Genomic DNA, 13,420 nt, shown 5'->3' with positions numbered 1-13,420 from the left:
TCAATGCCTTGATGTGAAATCGTGCCTAGATTTTGAACCCGAAAGCTCTGCTGGGGCGTTTGTGATGCAATAATGTAACAATTATATTCGTTTCGATGTTAAAGAAATAATTGTGTCGGTTTTTTATAGCTCTGTGCGCAATCGTCTTTTTTTTTTTCAATTTTTCGTATTTTTTGAAAACAAAAACGTGAAAGAAACCAGTTTTTTCACGCCCCTCAAAATTTCATGAAATTTTAGATCTCTAGTCGTGACAGTGAATACACCCTATGGGCTTTTGTTCTACGATCATACCGCAACTCAGTATGAGTTGTGAATGTTATTGTACTGTCAACATGAACCCTCCATCCACTTTTCTGTGTCTTCTGCTTTATCTATAATCTATTCGCATAATTTACCAACTACCACTGTTTAGGCTAGTTCATCTCGATGCTATGGCGGCCTGTCATAGGTATGTCATAGGTTGTCCTGGCCTGAGTCGCCATTAGTAAAGCAATAAGTTCTGTCAGATTCTGTGAACCCCCAAGCTTTTTGAAAGACAACAAGCAGGGGAATTGAAAGCTAGCCACAGGTAACCTTCACACGAACATCTAAACCAGGCCTGAATAACCTATGGGCTAACCAGGCAGCAGCCTGCGTGCCCCCCACTGCCAGGGAGTTGAATACAAAAAAAAAAAATGTTTCCTTGACGGGCCTATCCAAAATTTCAAAGCGCCCCTCACCAGGGCCCTGTCCCGAATGTTAGTTATGCAATAAAAGTTGTAAAGCGTCGTCCAGGGAGCGCTTTGCAACAATAAATATTGAAAAATGGATTGTTAGTAGCCGAAATATACGCAAAGAATGTGGGGTGAGAGGAGGCGACCTGCCCTTCATACACAGAGGCTCTCTTCCTTTGCTCGACCAGCACCCACAAGCGACCTTCCGCTCTTGCATTCTGCCATATAAGAGAAGAGGGTTCCCCTCCTAATACATGCGCTTTCTTGTATTCGCATAGGTTGCATACCACATATGCAGGCCAATTTAAAATGTCCATGTTTAACAAAAATAGTCGCGGCTTTACAAAACGCGCTACTCTAATTATTCCTGAATTACGGCAATGGAGCAGTTCGTGAATTGTTAAATAACTTCGGTTAAGTGACCGGCGACAATAAGCATTAGATATCAACCGAACAGAAGAAAAGAAACATGTTTTCTCAAAGCAGAAGTGTTCCAAATGTTTTATAAAGACACACAGATTGTGTGCCACCGTAAACGAATACAGACGGACCGACGCGCTGATGCGCACTTGCACCATCTACATGAGCGTGTTCCTCCCCCGGGGGACCCATATATCCCCTTCAGTCACGAATTATGATCAACTGTCGACAAATGTATGAAATTTACATAATTCTATGCTAAGGTGCTGCAGACTCCATTAAGAAGAATTGTCGAGGTGGTAGAATGACTGTTTCTGCATTTTATGATAAGTCACCATAATCACAGAGTAATTAAGTATGTAATTATTGTGTACACTGTAATGATGCGTTTCCTCATAAAAAGAATTGAATCACTAGTGTCAATTACCTGCACAAGGTAATTATTTCAATAGATTGCAAGCGTTACTAGACGGACGGACGGACAGACAGACAGAAGACTTTACTTCATATACGGCGTGTTTGTTGACTGGGCTGCCGCCTATCGGCAAGGAGGTAGCTTTACTAGAAAGAACAAAATAATTTCGTTTCCCACGTCACACCTACCGTCAAAAACTGTAGTTGCTTCTCCAAAGCGATCTTCGGTTGCGATAGATTTCCCTCAGAAGTAAAATAAAGGTACGAGGTAAGCAGAGCGTTTACTTTACCCTAAGATTATTTTTTGTGCTCTATTCCTTGCCACAGCTGCACAGAAATGGCAAAAATAAGTCACGTACACAAATGTCTATAACGTGACTAAAGGGGACATGCAGGAATTTTCTGAGGAAAGGTGGGCAGTTGGGGGAGTCGGTTTACATTCGTTCTGCTTGTTGGGTGATAGGAACATACGCACAGGACTGGACGGAGCCAGTCATCTGTTCTAATTTCGCGTGCTTACGTATTCGTTGCACTACAAACGAAATCTATCTACTGATACCATGATGAGCAGTGTGAATCCTCGACTTATTCACTAATATTGATACTTTCCTATAAGCGAACATGGAGGCCAAAACACATCGAAGTTTCTCTAATGTAATTTGAGAATCACAAATGATACCCGCCTGGATGGATAGCATTGTGGGCATATGTGAGAAAGGGGCCCTAAAAAATATATAATTCGATCAGTGTTAGTAAATTACCTTTTAGAATTGAAAAAAAGAGAAAACAAACGATTAACGTAAAAAGACGCTTAGTAAGCTATAGAAAACGCAAAAGTGAAAGGCGAATGGAGACGCCGTCTTGAAGTTTCTCACCCAGCTAGGCGTGACGTCATGCATTTCGACGGTCTCTGCTCCAACCTAGTTAATTTTTTATCGGCAAAGATGGACTAAGTTCCAGTCCAAAGACTGAACTTTAAAAGTTTTAGGAAGTTCACCGAGCCAGAACAGCGCTAATGCGACAATATACTTCAGAAAACGGGACGTCATGCATACGTGCTGGTGCAGAGGTTCCGGCGCGAATTAAAAAGAAAATGAAACTTTGACCTCCATTTTGTTTTCTAATCAGCGAGTTACCACGAAATTAACAAAAATAATAAAGTTGTGACAGAATAAACTGACTTAGCCTTTCTTTTTGTGCCCCTTCAAGACTTTCAATTTTCGTTTTTGTTGGTGTAGTGACATGGCTTATATTGCATGTAGAATGATGGTCATCATCCGGGCCAAAACAGTCCACGGCAGCTGTTCCGTGTGCGTATGTCAGCGGTGGCTGAACTATCAGTGTATGCTACCATGAACACAGTTTTCAATAGATTCTGATGCACAGCTGGTTTTTGTGCGGTTAGTGTGGAAGGTACGCATATCTGTGACTGACTTTCAACTTGGCTTCTTGCAGACTTTCTAGAGGATTCTCTGTTTCTCAGAAAGCGGGGAAAATGTGTAAGTATACTAGCCGAGACACAAAACGAGCCAGCACCAGGACTGGCTGCGAAAGGATCAAACTGCGAGATGCTTTAACGCATTCATAATAGCCAACGTCCACTGTTTGAACAAGATATACAGAAGGCACATCCGAGTGAGCTGATGGAAGATGGAAGGAACAAATAAATATTAGAGCCTAAGTGAGATGGAGTAGCAGCACACAGATGCTTTCAAAACTCTTCGCGTGGTCCCACAGTTAACCGCACTGCTAGACTGGCATTACAAACCACAAGAAATTGAAAAACAGCTGAATTGCTACCCTGTTCTGAAGCTACATCAATCATTCGCGATTACCCTAGTAAAAAGCTTATTCTTACCCCAGTGCAAGTAAATCAATCAGGAAGGCCGCGCACACGGAGAAATATACAGACAAGATAAGAAAGAGCAGATTCTGAAGCTCCTGGAAGGGCATTTTAAAGGCAAACTTAAGAAGTCGTAAAACCGTGAAGAACTGACCGACTTGCGCGGGCATTTTCTTTACTCTTAATTTTTGAGAGGCAGAGATAGCAAATCACTTCGCGTTCTCTCCTACAGCGCGAACTCTCTGTAGTCATGTCATCCATCAGGCGTTACGTCGCACACTTTTACTCATGAATCATTCATCCATTCTTTATGGTTTTACGACACATAGAAAGAACGTACACACAGACACTGTCCAGCACGTCGCGGACGCGCTGGACGAGATGCAGATTGCCATGACATCTCCGCGAACGACGTGTTTTCGACATCAAGGTTTCTTCCTTCCACGTTTTTAACTGTTTCTTGAATACTCGAGCAGAACTAGAACAGCGACGTGTACAATATGCTGACGAAGAATAACATGTCACTCGCCTTTGACTGCGAAAAGATGCAAAGGTCGTAGCAGTGCGCGTAGCAAATGCCATGACCGAGTTAGTATACGTTATCGGAGGTTTCTCTGACAATGCAAGCACGACACCGCTGCATGACTGGCCAGAAAAGGGGGGAGAGCAGTGGAGGACGAGAAAAATAAGAACAATGAAATAGTGAGCAGCACGGCACGGCACGTGGAGGTAACGAGGTTCACCACGATCCGACCCCTGCTGCTCGCGTCGGCCCCGGATCACGCGTTCCGCAGGAAGCACGTCCGAACCACACGACGCGTCAAAGCGCGAACAGACGCGTAAACACGCGGAAACGCGAGCGCAATCGTCATGCGCGTGGCGTGGCCGCCGCTGATCCCGAAGCTTATACTGCGGCCTCCGCGTGCCGCCGCCTCCCAGACCGCCCTAGCCGCTGCAATCAACGCTCGGTGCGCCCAATGGCGCGAGCGGACTCGTTGGGGGCATGTGAGGCCGGCAAAGCCCCCCCTCGCCTTCGACCCCCCCCCCCCCTTTTTTTTTTTTCGGTTACTTTATCGTTTACTTGCTTCTGATCCCACCGGTGAGAGAAGTCTCGGCGAGCCCCTCGCCGACGACCGATATCCAAGCGTTTCGGCGTGCATACGCGAGGACGGCGTGCGATGTGTACGAGTGCGAGAAGAAACCCGCCGGCAGGGAAGCCTCAAGGCGCGCGCGCACCCATGCCTTGGCGAGCGCTGCGCGCCGTCATCGCCACCGCTTTCTTACGGTCTGCCGTGCTTGTCGGGTTTGTCACGCGCTCCCGACGGCCGGTCAGCCTCGGTCATGCATCAATCGGGCCAAGGGGCGAGCCCCTTCGCCCTCTCCCGTTGTCTCCTTCGAGGGAGAAAACAGTGGGTCCCCCGTGAGCGCACCGAAAGCTGCTCGCGTTTGTATTTTCCTCGGAAGCAGCGATGAACGCCGATCGAAATGACGACGTGCGAAGACAGGGCGGTTGAGCGCCGAGCCCACTGACAAGACCGACCCGCCTGACCGCCGACAGGCTTCGTGCGGACGTGCTCGCTTCCATATCGCTTCAAGGAAAGCTTATAGCTACTCCCGCATCCACCGTCGTCTTCCTTGTAGCTGTTGTTCGCGCCAGCCAGGCCGTCTCCCTGTTCTTGCTGCTCTGTCTGTTCCCAAGCGGCGAGGCGAGTGTTGTTTCCATTATTCCGGCGGTGTCACTGACAAGCTCTCCGATGCGGCCCAAGCCATCTGCATAATTCGCCAGCATCGTCTTCGGGACTCGCCGACGGAATACCTCGGCTGCCTTCCAAACGCGATCCCTACTCGTGAGTGTGTGTGGGCGTGAGAGCCGGCTTCCGATTGTGGATCGCCGCCTGTCGCCGTTTGTGCGTTCGTGCGCGTGTGAGCCTCCGTACGTCCGATTGTGCCCACGGAGAGCCTATCAAAAGCGACGCGGTCGATGTTGTCCGCAGTCGGCATAGGCCGCTCGCATTCGTGAGACCGCGATATTGCCGCTGCCGTGTTTGTATCTATAGGATGCAAGGCGCGGTGGTCACATGCATACGCGTCGTCGTATTTCCTGCTTTCTTCTGCGCTCTGTCCTCTGAGGAACGGTGTCGAAGCTGGTGTCACTGTTCGCCGCGGCTGTCGCTTCGCGCAAGACGCGTGCTGCACTCTGGAAGATGCTAGCAGAGCTGTCATCGTCCTCCGAGGTATCCCCACTGCCTGACCTGTTCGCTGCTCGCCGATGACATCCAAGGAGTGTTGTCCGTGCTTCGCCAAGCAACGTGTGGAATGTGGTGCAGTGAATTTTGCGAATGTGCACATGCTTTTACAGCCGCGTCACCGCTCGCTAGCAACGTGGACAAGTCGGATGCGTTATTTAGTAACTAGGGGTTGCGTGAGTGTCACAGGCTAAGTGCTTGCAATTATGTAAAGCTTTAATATCAATGCAAAGATTAGTGGCGTTTTTAATTACTCAAAGATCGATTCACGGGGCCACTTTACTCTTGCATCGCTTTCCTCATACACGTTGTATAGAAATATACGGTTGTATTGGTGATTTTATCCGTCCAGCTGCGCTTCGTGGAACACCTACCATCACTGTGTACTTTACCATTATTGATCGACAACGTCAACCACTACGGTGCACCCTTTATATGTGAGGTGGTCAAGTGAGTGTTTCATGTCCGCGGGAAACGTGTCCTTAAGCCATCAAATTATTGGCAGCTCAATACAATCGGAGGTGACAAAGTTGACACAGGTAGTTGTTTAAAAGTTCGCCCGGTTTGACATAACGACCTTCGAATTGAACGAATATCTGACAGAGAGAGCTCGTGTTCAAATCAAGTGATCTTCCAAGAAAATTATCGTCAAATTGCTCAAGCAGTAAAGCATTGAAATTTCTTTGGTGCTCCTGCTGTAAGGCTGACCGGAATGAGTGATACAAGGTATACCGAGGGGCACAAATGCGTAGTAGCCATGCGTTATTTGTCAAAGCTAGCATAGCTGAGAGACTGTCTCGGTCATACATACGCATCATACGTTTCAGTAATGAAACGAGTCTTTTCCGCCATGTCACTCTCTAAGGATCGTAACAGACACGACCGTGAAAATACATAAAGCCGTAATGGCGACTGCCGTCGACGTCATCAGAGAGGACCTGTGTCGCAACAGTAGCGCTGGATCCACTGATCGCAGCATCTTGACCTCATCACCGGACTTCTTGTCTCCCCACCACGATCGCCGGCACTTCTGCCAGTCCCCGCTCAGTGAGAAGACACGATCCAAGTCCCTGGTAGTGCCTCCCGTATCAGCGAGGTTGTCCATAGAAGAGCACGAACAAAAAGTTGACTGTGATTCACTATGTCCCGACGGACACCGCTTGTCGTGTCCCCACAGGAGAAGACACCACGGCGAAGCGCCGTCGCGGTCTCACAGACTTCGTCGAGCCCGCAGTGTCTCGGTGCTTGTGGGGCCCAATGGCCAGGTGTGGACTCAAGCGGGCGACGAGCGATGTCCGGTGCCGGCGGGTCGCCAGCAGACCGCCGTCTCGATCGCCATGGATGAGCGCCTGATCGCCACCATTACACAGCACTATTACCCCGAGGGCGCCTGGGGCTGGTGGATATGTCTGTGCGCGTTCCTGGTACATTTCCTCTTGGGAGGCCTGCAGGGTGGCTGCGGACTGCTAATCGGACGTATTACTCGACGCTACGGCACGCCTCCTATGCCTTCAGGTAAATCACGCAGAGCGTTACTACATATAGTCACGTTCGCTGAATGTGCGAGTCACTATACCGGACTTGGTGTTAATCGCATCTCCTGTAAATGATGCGGGACTGCTCACACAACTAATGATTTCGTCTGTTATTTTTTGTTGGTATTTGCTTTTTATTGCATATTGTACCTAGTTCTCGTGGCTGTTGCGTAATGCAGTTATTGATACTTTAGTTATTGTACGTAGTTGAGTGACGTGTATTGCAAGGTGCTGCCCCGAAATCCTGGCCCCACAAGACTAACTTTCTGACCGCAGTAGCAGGGTTACCTCGGCACAAGCCGTAGAAGTCATACGTGACTTCACCCTCTGGCCGAAGTCATAATACCTTGCAGGCGATAGGGGCAGCTACCTTCCTATCCCTGGATATTCCTGCAATTTGTCTTCGATGGCGGGCAGACGCTTGCAAATGCTCAAACCAAGAGAAGCTGAGCTAGAACACGCACCGACTACCCTGACGTTCCACTAAGACTTCTACTTCGTCTTCGTCGGCTCATTTTGGATTTTCTTTTTCTTGTGCACTCTTTCAAGCGAGGGGTGTACATACAGTATCTTACACGGCAGATGAGCGTCTTGCTTCTTCGCTAGATCTATAGCGCAGAGTTTGTCTGAGATTTGAGCCCATTGCGCTAGAGCTAAACTTTATCCAGATGCCGGTCATTGCACCGAAGGAGCCTACCTGGAAGGCTGCAATAAACTTGCGTCAGTGGCGATAAAATGCCAACTTGCATTCCCATCATATAGTAGCTTAGCCGACACTGCGTGTCGACTTCCATAAAACAAAAACAAAGTTTTTCTATAGCTAACTGGAAGCTGCATTTCAGATGTACTACCTGTTGACACACATAATCACGAGGAAGGAGTCTTTACGACGTAGTTCACCGACGCCCATAAACGGGCGGCCATAAACAAATGCATCCGGTTTGCAGAGAATTTTATATGTGGACGGCGCCGTTCTTTATGGCGATGGACGCTGCACAGGATGACGGTTATCAAACGGAGGTCTACCAGTTACGCGCTTAGCTTCTTGCCTCGAAAGACGACTAAGCAGATAGAGGTGATGCGAAGCAGGATCATCCAATATTGGGCAGTACAAGGAAGAAAAAAATACGGGAGAGGGGCGCGATTTGCGCTTCTATAACTCATGAAAGTCAGACATCCAGCGAGGGAAAAAATAGAAGCTTCAATGACAAACATAAAATAATGCGCCTTTAGAATATTCTGCCGTTCTGCGTACAGGTTTCAACGCGTGAAGGTGAATCTGGGTGGCTTTGTTGCAGCAGCGTCACGTTCCGATTCTTTTGTTCGTTCTACGTTAAAGCGTTCTTTCAAGCCTGCTTGTGTTTAGAATGTTTCTTGACGCAAAAATGTTCGAAATGAAATGCTAATGATCTAGCGTCAGCATACTGGTAGTGATTGAATCCTTCTGCAGATTTCGCGTGTCGGGGCATTACACAAATTGCCGTTACGTTTCGCTCGTCTTAGAATCTCATTACCAGTTTCGCGAGTGTCTGACAGTTACAGTACAGAGCTTCACATATTTTTCGCATCGCGTTCGCGGGAACACATGCATAAGTAATCTGTGCAACGCAATGCAGCATTAACGCGGTAGACACGTGACATTTCTGCGCGTTGAATCAATGCACAGGAAATACACTGCCGCGCTTAGCACGATCTAAACGAGCCAGTGCGTTAACACATGCATGGCGCGCATAGGAGCCACCTATGGTTATGCCTTATATCCCAAAGTGCGAACAATGGCACTTCACTATTATCCAGTGTGTCTAGGATGCGTTGAGGCGGTAGCATCAGAATAATATAAATGCGGCTTTTATATTGCACGACGTAGCTGAACCGCGTCTTAAATTTCTATTCTGTCTCCGACCGAGTGCACGGACTATATAGCCCTTTTCGGAACTACTACGTCACTTACTTCATTTCCTTCCTTCCTTCCTTCCTTACATAATTTCGTTCTTTCTTCTTTCTTTCCCCTTTATTCTATCGTTATTTCTCTTTTCTTTCTTCCTTACTTACTTTTTTCTTTCTTTATACTTTCCTTATTTATTTCGTTTCTTCCATCTTTCTGCATTAATATCTTGCTTCAAAAAGGAAAAGGGAAAATTATCATCCACCCGAATGTAGCCGAAAGCTACAGAGGAAACCAATACGGGTTTCTCAGAAATAAAGCTTCGCAGGGGAAGAAAAATTCGGCCTGGTCCGGGATTCGAACCCGGGACCCACGCTTTTCCGGGGCGGTCGCTCCCTCCAGCCATGCGGGATTCGGCAGAACTCATTTGCCACTTCGTTCCTTTTGCTTGCTTTCATTCCTTCTTTCGTTGTTGCTCTTTTCTTGCTTCTTTTCTCCTTCCTTACTTTTCTCATTTCTTCCCTTTCCTTCTTCTCCTTTCGTACTTTCATTCCTTCTTTACATCCTGGCTTTCCTGCTTCCGTTCCTCTTTTGGTTGTTTCTCTTTTTTCTTTCTTCCTTCCTTCCTTTCTACATTCTTTCGTTCCTTCTCTCCCTATTCCTTCCTTCCTTCCTTCCTTCCGTCATTTCGTACCTTATTGGCTTTTTGTTTGTTTTTTCCTTCGTTCTATACTTTTTAGTGCCTTCGTTCGTCCTTAATTTATCCCACCTGTACCTTTCCATCCCTCCTTATTTCTTTCCTTTTGAGAAGGAGCGCTGTACAGATAGATATTTATGTGGCTGCCGGCAGCGTACTTTGCAAGTCCATTGGAAGATAGGTGTATCATGAAAAACGTAACAGAAGCACGGTACCGAAAGCGGTTTCCTATAGCTGCGTCTACCATATTCGGTGACATTGCTTTCCCGTCGCTATCAATGCACGGTGAACCCTTACTTTAGCGAGACCCATTATTTAATTCGGACGGTTTTTATGCAGCACGAATGACACTGCGGAGAAGTGAAAGAAACTGGCGGCAGATAAGTCGGCGTATCGGTTGACACTTGCCGATACAGACTTGTAATAGTGTGGTTCAACCCTGGCCTCACGCGCTTGCACGCATTTCATACACCAAAGAAAGGAACAAGGAAGTGATCTGTGTCAAGTTCGCTGTGCCCGAGAATGAAGACCGCAACTTTTTTTTTTCTCGCCCGTGTTCTATCCTCATCAGACTTGAAGACAGCTCGGGGAGATCACCTCTTTGCAAGTCGCGTCTGATATACAATCCGGGCATTTACTGCAAACTTTTTCCTCATATGTACATTAATATTATTATTATCATCATACGTTTATCGTTCCTCTTCGTCAGCTGTGTGTGATCGTCATCATTGTGGGCTGGAATGGGATTTCGTCGAGTCTTTCGGGCAGATTGAATATTGTCCCAACTACTGCCTCACAAATGGTAGAGGTGTGTGGTGTATTGCGGTGCAGAATCACGGCCTCAATGGTGTCTCGAGTACAAATAGCTAGCATTCGCTGCAGCACGGCAGGCAGAAATGATCCAGGGCCTGCTGGCTCTATCGATTAACATTATTCGCACTTTTTTTTCATAGAATAAGGTCTTTACAAAATTTCCGCATACCCTATTTCGGCATCTAGGGCATTCTTACCCTATATCGACGTATGAGACCAACGTGGGAGGTCACAGGCACTTCCAATCTCATCACCAATATACACTCTCAGCGCTGCTATTTTAATGGCCACGCGCGCTTCACGTACGCAGAATGTCAGAGAGCTGTCCGCCCGAAAAGGGAAACAAAAATGTGATGGATGAAGACTGAAAGTTAACAGACGCAAGATGAAAAGAGAGAGAGAGAGAGAGAGGAAGAAGCCTGTACGCTAAGTGAAGCAAGTGATGAGGCTTCACGATAACTGCAGCATACGAAGAGGACGTGCTGAAAAAAAAAAAAGGATGCTGCTGTGGTGGCCCGGAAGCGTTCGTTATAGCCCTACATTGCTACATGGCCACGTCTATGAGGGCGTTTTGTTTTTATCACGTGGTACAACTTTAACCGCATCGTCAACGTCATTACGTAACGCCAGCATTTCGTATAGGCGGCACGCGTTTTCTTCCGTTTGGATATCAAGCGCTGTGAGGTTTAATCTAAGATGACGTGAAGGGCAACGGACTAGAAAAACTGCAGCTGAACGATGGTGCGAGCTAATGGAGTGCTCTGGTTTCCTTTTCTTTTTTTTTTTCTTTTTTGCTCAGATACCCTCTTCACCGAAGCAGACCCGTTATTCAACTTGTCGCTTTATTATTATTATTATTTTTTTTATCAACTTGGAGCGTCATTGATAGCGCCCTTAATTTCCCGAGAGCTTTTCGCTAGGAGTGAGTGCATTAATTCGAATATTGCGGTCTTACATGCGACCGAAATGTTCACTGAATTCTTACAGATATCACGAAGCAGGGATTGAGTGATTGGTCATTTTAGCTACAGGATTGGTTCTTGCTTTTACTGACTGAAGATATCTTTTACACTTGTGTAACGCGCTATAACAGGTTTTTAATTTTACGACAGCTGCTGGATTGGCGTTAATTTTGCTTTCATCGCGCGCGATAATCGTTGCACTTGTGTGACGTTCTCTTTAAGTCGACCTTGAAGTAGCATTGCTAGGATGGTGTTAAAATCTCGAGTACTTTGGGAAACGCTAAGTTACCGGTTTCAAGATTTTACTAGATTATTATGCCACGCAATACATCTATCCAAGAATCTGGTTACTACGACAGAATACGGAAATATTAATCTACCGAATTTGCAGAAGGATACATCTTATATTGGACACAATTTCCAATTTCTAGCTTCATATAGCCTCTGTGCTCATGGATGTTTCATACTATAGTACATCATTTCTGAACGACCCTTTAAAAAGGTGAACATCATATATACTATTGTTCAAGAGTACCACAGGCGCCGCTAACCATACACTGATGGCGGCAGTAGAGATGTCAGTGACGCCTTGTTCCACGTTAACTTGCACCTTAGAGTAAGTAGCAAGCCGACATCATAGCAACGAAGTGGTTTTGATTGTAATTTTCGCCACCAATCAATTTGCAATCCCTACACACACCTCACACGCATTAGGCAGCCTTTATGGTGCGACTATGATAGTACTTGCGCTTAGTAATTTTGCAAAACGACGGCACCTCCAGGCGATGTCATTTTCCGTTCAAGCAGCGTCGCCATTCAAGCTTTGTAACAATTTGCCGTTTACGGTTGCGAGAGCGAAAGACCCATCAATGCTGACCTGAAGTTCTACCGCGTCCTCAGAGCTATGTACACCTGAAAGAAGGAAACAAACTAGGGGGGAGCGTCACCTTACAATTCTGAAGCCTAGTCATAAAAAAGCATAGAGCAAAGGTTCGTGGGAAACAGGCCCTCACCACGCAATGACCAAGTGGTAATTTACGGCTGCCCAGAGCGCGCAGGGTATGGGAGAGAGTAGAGAGAGTAGATAGAGCTGATTGGCGACGAGGGCATCACAAAGAGCAACCGCGAATCAAACAACGCCTTCAGAGGTTCGGCAACATTGTCAGGCCTATTTCCCAATAATTAACGCTCAGGTGGGTCCCGAATGAACGGAGCGGCGGCGTCCGAGGAAAGTGCCTCGCCGTGGCTAGCTGCTTGACATCACGCTTCCTCCTAGTTTTTCTCCTTCCTCGATGTCCTCGCATAATCGTAGTCCCTCCAATGCCAGCACAATATTAAGCATACGAGGTTTAAAAAAAAAGTGAGACAAAACATCCGTCAACCCCTGTCTCTACAACATTCGTTCATCATGCACAGAATAACTACACATATAGGTAAGGAGCAACGCTGTTTGTTGACCGAGCTTTTGCGGTGATTGATGCGATTAGCATTCTTAGGATACCTTGCGCAATTTCCGGTGTCTGTTAGTCGGTTTCTCCATGTAACCATTCTCCCGCCAACTTGGGTCACTGGGTATCTATCTGGTACTGGTTATGTGGAACTCTTTAATGACAAAAAAAGAAGGTTAAAAGTTTTCCGGTGCAGGACAGAATTGAACGCGCGTGATATCTATATATTCATACAATCTTGTCTGAATATACCGGGTGTTTGAGCGAACACTTTAAAATTTTTCTTTAAGTTGCCCGTGGCAGACAGCACAATAGCTGCTCGCAACGACATCCTGAACTTGTGGAGCTCCCGCCACCTGCTCTCCGGGGAGCAAAGTGCCCCGGTTATTATATCGTTCGCCAGCCTCACAGGGGAGGTCCCCGCCTAATGGCACGCTGCTGAGC

The 13,420-nt window shown here is 46.9% G+C and overlaps 1 protein-coding gene across 1 annotated transcript; it reads left to right on the top strand.

The window, feature by feature from the left end:
- Positions 1 to 6,399: 6,399 nt before the first annotated feature.
- On the top strand, positions 6,400 to 8,442 carry LOC119462193 (uncharacterized). The gene is made up of 2 exons (XM_037723540.2): positions 6,400 to 7,151; positions 8,429 to 8,442. The coding sequence occupies exons 1-2, from the start codon at positions 6,542 to 6,544 to the stop codon at positions 8,440 to 8,442; spliced, it is 624 nt and encodes a 207-aa protein (XP_037579468.1). The 5' UTR covers positions 6,400 to 6,541.
- Positions 8,443 to 13,420: the final 4,978 nt, after the last annotated feature.

This window comes from Dermacentor silvarum, chromosome 8, assembly GCF_013339745.2.
Source record: "Dermacentor silvarum isolate Dsil-2018 chromosome 8, BIME_Dsil_1.4, whole genome shotgun sequence".
Lineage (NCBI taxonomy): Eukaryota > Metazoa > Arthropoda > Arachnida > Ixodida > Ixodidae > Dermacentor > Dermacentor silvarum.
Note: the sequence above shows the minus strand (reverse complement) of the source record. Positions and strands in the feature narration are given on the sequence as shown.